The sequence below is a fragment of the Hakea prostrata genome, chromosome 1 (assembly GCF_041222555.1).
Source record: "Hakea prostrata isolate BN-2017 chromosome 1, UWA_Hpros_2, whole genome shotgun sequence".
Classification (NCBI taxonomy): Eukaryota; Viridiplantae; Streptophyta; class Magnoliopsida; order Proteales; family Proteaceae; genus Hakea; species Hakea prostrata.
Genome location: NC_142600.1, coordinates 74,621,071 through 74,630,803, shown reverse-complemented (window position 1 = coordinate 74,630,803; position 9,733 = coordinate 74,621,071). Strand labels below are relative to the sequence as shown.

General features: G+C 38.1%; 1 protein-coding gene across 1 annotated transcript; it reads left to right on the top strand.

Moving 5' to 3' along the window:
* Positions 1–6,419, top strand: LOC149030032 (putative copper-transporting ATPase HMA5). The gene is made up of 6 exons (XM_089142353.1): positions 1–470; positions 1,685–3,076; positions 4,057–4,311; positions 4,675–4,797; positions 4,955–5,434; positions 5,729–6,419. Exons 1-6 carry the CDS (start codon positions 180–182, stop codon positions 6,143–6,145), a joined length of 2,958 nt encoding a protein of 985 aa, XP_088998479.1. The 5' UTR covers positions 1–179; the 3' UTR covers positions 6,146–6,419.
* Positions 6,420–9,733: the final 3,314 nt, after the last annotated feature.

Sequence of the window (9,733 nt, the reverse complement as noted above, 5' to 3'; positions counted from 1 at the left end):
ACCTTCTTTCCCGATTTCCATATCAGGGATCGTTACATTTCTGTGATCTGTTTTCAAATGGAGAAAAAACCCGGGAGCTGAAGCGTCTTCTCACTTGTTTCGGTTTCTTAACAAATTGGTGTTCTCGAGGGAGTGAAGGAAGGGAAAGTGAAAAACTTGCAGAGCTTCGTGGTTTGATCATGGCGACTAAAATTTTGGCTTTAGCTTGTGTAAGCAACAAGAACTACGATGGAGATTTGTCTCCTCGACCACATTATCCTTCGATGCCAAAGTATCCCAAGGGTTTTGCTGTTAAGGAAAGCATCGAAGGCTCTGAAGCTAAGGCTCTCTTTTCAGTTGTTGGAATGACCTGTTCTGCTTGTGCTGGCTCCGTGGAGAAAGCTATCAAACGACTTCCTGGTATCCGTGATGCTGCCGTTGATGTCTTGAACAACAGAGCTCAAGTTCTGTTTTATCCTGATTTCGTCAATGTAAATCTCACAACTCTCGGGACTCATTGAATTATTTTCTTCTAAATTTTCTTTGATAAATAATTTAGATAGGATAGGTAAAGGTATCGACGGTTCTAACTAGTAGAAGTTTTAGAGTTTACTTCCCGATCTTGCCTCAAGTTAAAGATCCAAATCAGGAAGAGAATTCCAAGCAATTTCATGTCAACAGCACAAGATGATTCTAGCATGATATATAATGTCCTTAGTAATCAATTCCAGCATGCAAAGCGAAGTGAAGGTGTGATAGCAGCCATATATCTATTCCTTCATTTCCTAGGGCTGTACTCATCTCAGTCTAAAAAAATAAGGTTGAATTTTCTTTGAGGATGCACCAAAAAAATTACCAAATATGTTATTACAAATAGATTCGTTCACCGTTTTGCATAGTTTTCCATTTAAACCTTAGTGATCTGGTTGTGTGAATCTTCTACTGTCATCGGTTTTTAATAACTTCCTCTTCTTTTCTTTTTCTTTTTTAAGTTGCTGTTTGAAAATTTCACTTCCGTTCGTATTACTTACCCCATGGAGCTTTTCTTGGAGCTATGGACTTGATTGGGGTGGACTCTAGTAGTGGAACTCTTTACCAATTCTAAAGATCAGGACTCCTAGACCTCTCATCAAAGTAGGTGTTTATCGATTTGGGGCCGTGAAAATTTTCTTTGAAAAAGGTGTTTCAAAGTTAATAGAATTCTCAAGTCTAATAGATTTCATTCTCTTGAATCATGAAACAATGCTTTAGACACCCTGGAACCCTGAACGTTCCTGTTATCAGAGTCAATCCAACCAGCAATAACTTCTACTTAGTGACATATTCTTTCTCTACACAAGTGTGAATGGGTAGCAAAGTTTGCAAGTTTCTTAGAGTAGGTTAAAGGCAATAGATAGAAAACTGCTTTCATTCCACTCTAACTCATTTGTGGGCCCAACAACTATAATTCCAATTTTACCAACCTAACTCAACCATTAAATACAAGTTGCTGCATAGAGAATAATTTTTATGGGCTCAGCCAGTTTACAAGATATCGGTCCTGTTCTTTGGGGGAAGGATTGAGGTGGGATAGCCTGTAATAAGTTTTTCTCCCTTGCCTTTGACACTGTTCTTGGGGTAAGTATTAGTTTGAAGGATGCTTTTCTATATCATTTTCCCTTTGCACAGTTGACTATGTAGTGTCGTATAACTTCACATTCTGCAGGAAGAAACAATTCGAGAGGCTATCAAAGATGTTGGATTTGAGGCAGCATTGCTTAAGGATGAGGCGAATGAGAGATCCATGCAGACATGTCAATTACGTATAAAAGGAGTGACTTGTACCTCATGCTCAAGAACTATTGAATCTACTCTACAAGGTATTCAAGGTGTGTATAAAGCCCAACTTGCATTAGCAACTGCAGAAGCAGAAATTTGTTTTGATCCAAGGATTGTGAGTAACAACCAACTACTGGAAGCAGTTGAGCAAATTGGTTTTGAAGCCACACTTATTAGAACAGGGGAAGAAAGAAGCAAGATACAGATAAAAGTAGATGGAGTATTCACCAACCATTCAATGATGATGATCGAAAACTCTTTACAAGCACTCCCAGGAGTTCATGATGTGACTATTGATCCAATGGTTCGTAGAATTTCTATTTCTTATGAGCCAGATGAAACAGGACCACGGACTTTCATTCAAGTTATAGAGTCAACTGGCTCTGGGTGTTTCAAAGCGATGATATTCACTGAAGGAGGGGGAAGAGATTCTCTTAGGCAAGAGGAGATTAAGAAATACTATAAATCCTTCCTCTGGAGTCTTGTTTTTACAACCCCAGTGTTCCTTTCCTCTATGGTGTTCATGTATATCCCTGGAATTAAGCAAGGACTTGATGCTAAAGTGATCAACATGGTAACCATTGGAGAAATTTTGAGGTGGATACTATCCACCCCTGTACAATTTATCATTGGTTGGAGATTTTATGCTGGGTCCTTTAAGGCATTGCGCCATGGCTCTGCAAATATGGATGTTTTGATTGCACTTGGAACCAATACAGCCTACTTCTATTCTGTTTACTCACTGTTAAGAGCTGCTATGTCAGAGGAGTTCAAGTCTACAGATTTCTTTGAGACAAGCTCAATGCTCATTTCCTTTATTTTACTGGGCAAGTATTTGGAGGTTTTAGCCAAGGGAAAGACATCTGAGGCCATTGCTAAACTCATAGATTTGGCACCTGAGACAGCAACACTACTAACAACGAATAGTGAGGGAAATCTGATAGGTGAGCAAGAAATCAACAGTCAATTGATAATGAAGAATGATGTGATCAAGATAATACCTGGTGCAAAAGTAGCTTGCGATGGATTTGTTTTATGGGGTCAAAGTCATGTCAACGAAAGCATGATAACAGGAGAAGCCAGGCCAGTGGCCAAAAGGAAAGGTGATACAGTAATTGGAGGTACTTTGAATGAGAATGGTGTGCTACATGTTCAGGCAACCCGAGTTGGATCTGAGTCTGCTCTCTCACAAATTGTTCGACTTGTGGAATCAGCACAAATGGCCAAAGCTCCAGTTCAGAAATTTGCTGACCGTATCTCAAAATATTTTGTGCCTTTGGTGAGTATTTATTGTCCACACCTCCCCCCCTCTCTTTTCTTTTCAGGTGGATTTCTTTCAAATACTGATTCAATTTATAGGTCTTCTCTATCTACTTTAGAGACTATATGGACTATCCAAAATATTTGCTGAGTTTCTGAGACTAAAGACAGATTATTCTCTTTTTTAAAGTGTATTTAATCATTCCATGTCTGTTGCTATCAACAACAACAACAACAACTCTGCCTTATACCAACCTAATGGCCTCACATTGACATGAAATCTAGGGCATCTCCAATTATGAGTTGTGTATTGCATCCTCTGACTGCTTGAAATTCATATTGGGCCTCGATGAAGGAGTCTGAAACAATGTAGCATCACAGCTAAAGGAGATCAGCCACACGGAACAAGGCCTAAGCTAAGCATATCTGTCTTTTCCACTTCTCCAATGGTTATATTAGGTCTGCCTCAGGCCTTTTTGGTTCCCTGAATCTGAGCAGGTCACTCTCTGAACTGGGGCCTCGGTGCAGTATACTTGAGACACGTGTATATTGCTATCATTTTTTTAATCTAATAAATTGGAATAAATGAACTATTCCATGCTCTGAAGCAAAATGCTCTGACAACTTACAATCAACAATTATCGTTTGGAAATATCAGTGTGTTAAAACTTTTCTTTAAGAAAAATTCTAATTTAAACTGGCCTTCTATGATATTTCTGGTATTGTTATGTTGCTGTAAGGCAAATGCATGTTCTCATTTATCTATGCTGGAGTAGAACATGGCAGAGTTTTGTTTCTATAGCAGCACCATTCCAAGAAATTATGTCTTTTCGATTTATATGTTATTTGTTTTCATCTTTTATGACCTTCTGTTGGCTTTGCCATTGAAACTTTAGAAGATGAACTCCAATTCTGAGATAAATTGCTTCATAACTAGTAAATGAAAAAAGCTTTTCAAGGCTTTGCTATGTTCTAACTGTTCAGTTTTAATTCTTGTAGGTTATTATCCTTGCATTCTGCACTTGGCTTGCTTGGTTTTTAGCTGGAAAATTTGATAGCTATCCAAAGTCTTGGATACCATCCTCCATGGATAGCTTTCAGCTTTCTCTTCAATTTGGCATTTCTGTCATGGTCATAGCCTGCCCTTGCGCTTTAGGTCTGGCAACTCCCACAGCAGTTATGGTTGGTACAGGAGTTGGTGCTACCCAAGGTGTATTAATCAAAGGAGGTCAAGCATTGGAAAGTGCACATAAGGTCTGCCATGAAAGATTTTCACATCCATTGATCTATCTACTCTACCATATCTGAAAAATCAATTAGTTTATGAATAGGAATAGAGGTCTACTTTCAAAATCTTCTTACTTAAAACCACTGATTTGAAAATCAGTTTACATGCATCCAGCCCGCATCCTCCCATAGTTTCTGATTTTAAACATCAAATAGAATCTACAGGAATCACATTTTTTTCATTTAGTGTGGAACAAACATGCCAATCTGACAGGACTTAGCTGCCCGTTCCCATGCTTTTTCATGGTTTCCAGATTCATTTTGCTTTTACTTTTTGAGGTTGCACCAGATCAACTGTTTAGTAATGCAATCTCAGGGTTATCCTTTCAGGTGAACTGCATTGTGTTTGACAAAACGGGAACCCTCACCATTGGAAAACCAGCGGTTGTAAGCTCAAGGCTATTGAAAAACATGGTCCTCCGTGATTTCTATGAACTGGTTGCTGCAGTTGAGGTAGACCATTCTTTCTTCACTCCCAGCTGTTATTAGTATTTTCACTAACACTCTATATCACTCTTTGGGTCAAAATGTCTTTGATTTCAGCATTTTTGCCTTTCAAGCTAACCATGTAGAGGCCTTCTAATGGTGTGTCACACTCAAACGTTATCAGGTTAACAGTGAACATCCACTGGCCAAGGCTATAGTTGAGTACGCCAAGAAATTCGGAGAAGATGAAGAGAACCATGTGTGGCCAGAAGCACAAGATTTTGTCTCCATTACAGGTCATGGTGTCAAAGCAACTGTTCAAAATAAGGAGATAGTTGTCGGAAACAAGAGCCTGATGTTGGACTCTGGGATATCTGTTCAAGTCGATGCGGAAGAACTCCTAATAGAAACTGAAGAGCAGGCACAAACTGGAATCCTAGTATCTATTGATCGGGAGGTTGTGGGACTGATAGCCATATCTGACCCATTAAAGCCTGGAGTGCAGGATGTGATTTCCATTCTCAAGTCTATGAATGTTACAAATATTATGGTGACTGGTGACAACTGGGGAACTGCAAATGCCATCGCTAAGGAGGTTGGAATTGAAACTGTCATTGCGGAAGCCAAACCTGAACAGAAAGCAGAGAAAGTCAAGGAGTTACAGGTAAATCATGAAGAGTTGCAACTGAATTTCCCTCATTTTGTTGCATTATCAATAGTTCCTGATTGTCCATGGAGCGGGCAAAGTATCTATTCTCACACAATAGGTGTAAAACTCATGTCTGAATACTGATAAAATAATTCAGAGATGGGACTCGAGTTGGTCTTGCATGGGCCCTATTCCTATTGTATGATAGAAAGGCATCAGGGGAGCAATATGTGTTCTCTGACAATAGATGATCCAGACTCCTTTTTCTTGCCTACTGATGCTATTGTCTTTTACATTTTTCATATCCAGGCCATGGGACTAACAGTGGCAATGGTTGGAGATGGTATCAATGACTCGCCAGCGCTGGTGGCTGCTGACGTGGGAATGGCGATTGGTGCCGGTACAGACATAGCCATTGAGGCAGCTGATATCGTTTTGATGAAAAGCAACTTGGAGGATGTGATAACTGCCATTGACCTGTCCAGGAAAACCCTCTCTCGCATACATATGAACTACTTCTGGGCACTGGGTTACAATCTATTTGGCATCCCAATTGCCGCTGGGGCCCTCTTCCCATATACTGGTTTCCGTCTACCTCCATGGGTTGCTGGAGCTGCAATGGCTTGCTCTTCTGTTAGTGTTGTTTGCTGGTCTCTCTTATTGAAGAATTACAGGAAACCCAAGAAGTTGGAAACCCTTGAGATAAGAGTAATCAAAGTTGAGTAGCCAGACTTGATAGTGGAGCTAGATTTGCGTACCAGGCCTATACAAGTGTGAAGGTTGATAGAACATTACAACTTATTCTTCTAGGTCATAGAAAGGACCTAGCTGCGTAGGGTTGGTTCCCCTGTGTACATAGACATGCAATTGTGAAATCTAGCGTTAATGAAGGTTTCTGTTAAGAGTATAAATTGTTGTAAGGCGAAAACTGAAGAACCCATGGCTGCAACACAATAAGATTCAATTGAACTTCTTGGCCTCATTAGCAACCCCCCCACCCCCCCCCCCCCCCCCCCAAAAAAAAAAAGAAGAAGGAAAAAAACAAGGTAGTTGAAGACAGAAAGAGCCATGATATAGCTTCTCAACTATAAATGCATATTATCACATTCTGAAATGAATTCATCTCAAGTACATGTGTGACTTGGTGAATCAAAATTGCAGCCTTGAAAGTGGGATGAAACAGAGAGCTGTCTATAATTCAGAGAGTAACTTGCAGGTGAAGCATCCAAGATGACTAAGGTAATATACCCATCAAAAGATATAAACATGATTAATTTTAATCTGAATGTCAACTTCATTGTGTCAGCTAAGGGGACCTCCAAGAACTAAGGACTAGACCAAGATCAACTAGAATTTTGTGAAATCTGTTGGATTTCTTAAATAGAGCAGTGTTACACCAAATAGCGCCTTAGAAGTTTGAATTAGACCTGCTCAGAGTAACCTTTTAGATGCTTCTGAACTGCTGGTTTGTATTGATTCTTGGAGTTGCATGAGTAATTTGAGACAATGTAGAACCCACATTTCATTGTAGATGACCTTTTGTTGATATAGTGAAAGAGTTTGTTCGTACTGTCATCAATTTGCATTTGAGGTGCCTGTGTCTTCTATCTCTCTGTATTATCTCAGAAGGAAGGAGCTTCTGATTGCAAGTTTAACTCTCAATATACACATTTACTTTCTACATAATTTTAACTTCATTAATGGTTTCCATGTCCATCTTCAGAAATCAATCCCATGAAAAAAGTTCCAGCAGTTGTTGATGGAAATTTTAAGTTGTTTGAAAGGTATTTCTAGCATTTGATTGGACTTATGAAGATGTATGTGGAATCTAGATCTTTTAATATGATGGATAGAGGTCTGTGTTTTATTTATATGTCTTTATCACATATTAAAAGAGGATTCACCTCTGAATTCTAACTAGAATAATCAACGGTGAATACTTTCATTTGTTTCTTAATATATTTGATTGAAAGATGTGAGAAGAGCATAGAGCTCTAGTGGTCACAATAGAGAATCTGGACTTGTATAATATAATATGGCCGAGGGAGAGTAAACAATAAATTTAATCATAAAATTAAATAAAACAAAGGAAAAAATATAAACGGTCCAAGTCACAAGAAAACATCATGGACCATAGAGGGGACCCATCCATGGGATGAATGAGTCATTAGCTTATCATTATTTTTTTTATATAAAGACCATTAATTATTATCTATTAAAAATTATTAATTTTTAGATTAAATATTAAATGTTTTCAATATAAAAATTTAGTATCAATTGACAAGTTTGTAATAGCGGTGCCTCATGGTTAGTTGAGTTTGACAACTAAGTTTGTTATAATTTTATCTTCTTTCTTTTTTTCTCTTTTCTTAGGTAAACATAATTTTATCTTCAAAGGGTTTAGTCATTGGTTTCCCACCTTTAGTATAACTATTCCTTTTTTTTTTTTTTTTTGTTTAGACAAGTTCAAGCATCTTTTTCCCCCTTTTTTAATTTAATAAAATCTATAAAAAAAATTATATTATTCAAATAAAAAAATTTTGAACAAAAGTTTTGACTAGCACTAAGAGTGTTCATGTGTAGCTTTTAAGATAGAATCAAAGGTTCTATGACATAATTATATATATAATAAAAATCTAGTAATATTGTGTGATTGCTGGTTAGTTTCTTGTTGATTGAGTCGTGGTTGAACTGGTTGAATTATGAGTTTGTTGCTAAAAAGGATCTACTGGGCTGTCGTAACTGAAAATCTATTACGTAAATTGATGATTAACAACATAGCGTATTTTGGGTTTGTATTTTTGTATTTTATGTCCTTTAGGCATGGAGATACTTATTTGAAAATTTGAAATTTGGCAACCATCTGAATTTGTTTGGAAAATTAAACTAAGACAAGTATACACGGATTGCTTCAGTTTTGCGCATTTAGTGTGCAAGACTATCAAGCAAAACACCTTGAGCCGTCAGATTGAAATCTCGCTTGACATGAATGTGCATGACTGCTGCTTCATTCTAGGTGGAAGAAGATTTCTTAGGTTTGTTGTTTGCAAAGAATTAATGGTGACTATGCCAATTGAATTGCTATCCCAAATGGTCAATTTTCATTCAAGACAGCTATGCAAGCTATTCGTGGTTCTAGCTCTAAAGTGGTGTGGGCTCGGGTGTGCATGGTTTGGGCAGCCAAAAGCCAAACTCATTTCTCAATGATTGACTGGTTGGTAATTTGTAGAAGGTTGACAACGAAGGATCGCTTATTAGCGTGGGGAGTTCCTATTGATCCATATTGTGTGGAGTTGGTAATGAAAGTTATAAGCATTTATTTTTTGATTGTGACTTCTGCAGGAGGGTGTGGTCAAACATTCTTTTGTTGAATGGTCATCCCAACCACTCAATTGGTTGTTGAAGTGATGAGATTAAATGGGTTGCAATTCATTTTTCAAGAGAAAAAGGAAAGGAATAATCGTCTCATAACAGTGGTGTGCAGACGGTGACTCGTAGAATCGACGGGTAGTAGAGCTTTCTTTGATTGTTGGAATCACGTAGGGAATGTCATCAACATTCTTATATGTAAGCTGCAAGGGATGAGAGGGTCACAACAGGATTCAGGCTTGGTTTGTGTCGCCCAAATTAATAATACATGGACCCTTACTATATATAAATTATATAATTAAATCCTCTCAACCCGATGTGGGACTAAATAAAACCGTGGACAAAAGACACGATTAAAATAGATATTTATATAAAAATAACATTAAAAAGTTTTAAACATATTTACAACAGTGGTTGAGGGACGATGGAATTTTTGGATTTTAATGAATAGTCAGTCTGATGTCATGATATAATAGTGTTTCCATGGACGGGGTATGTTTGATAGAATATTTCTTGCACTTTAGGGGGGGATGGGAGTGTCTTTCACACAAGGTACAGGGGACTGCAGTGTAACTTATGCTATTTTTATTTCTACGGATTTCTCAATTTGCTCTAGCCCCTACATAACAGTAAGTTAAGTCGTGGCATTGGGGTGCATGGCAAATCCCTGATTATCATCTGAGTAGTTGTGAAGATGATAAGGCAACCCAAAGTGATAGAGGAACATCTAGGCACCTCAATGGTTGTGTTTTTAATGTTGTAAACTTACACTTTGGTTGCCCCTTCTTGTGTTCATGGATTATAAAGAGTTCGTACATCTAGGCACCTCAATGCTTGTAATCTTCCTTTCCAGGCACTGGTGGTGTTTCTTACCTAACCTCTACCTGGTTAGTTAAAAACTCCTTCTCTGAAATCCTTTCCAACTGGGTAAGGAAATTCCCAGCC

Bases quoted from the DNA above. Each gene is read 5' to 3' on its own strand.
- LOC149030032 (XM_089142353.1), top strand. From the start codon at position 180: ATGGCGACTAAAATTTTGGCTTTAGCTTGTGTAAGCAACAAGAACTAC. The intron at 3,077-4,056 runs GTGAGTATTTAT...TAATTCTTGTAG, and splicing joins CAAAATATTTTGTGCCTTTG to GTTATTATCCTTGCATTCTG. The intron at 5,435-5,728 runs GTAAATCATGAA...TTTCATATCCAG, and splicing joins AGAAAGTCAAGGAGTTACAG to GCCATGGGACTAACAGTGGC.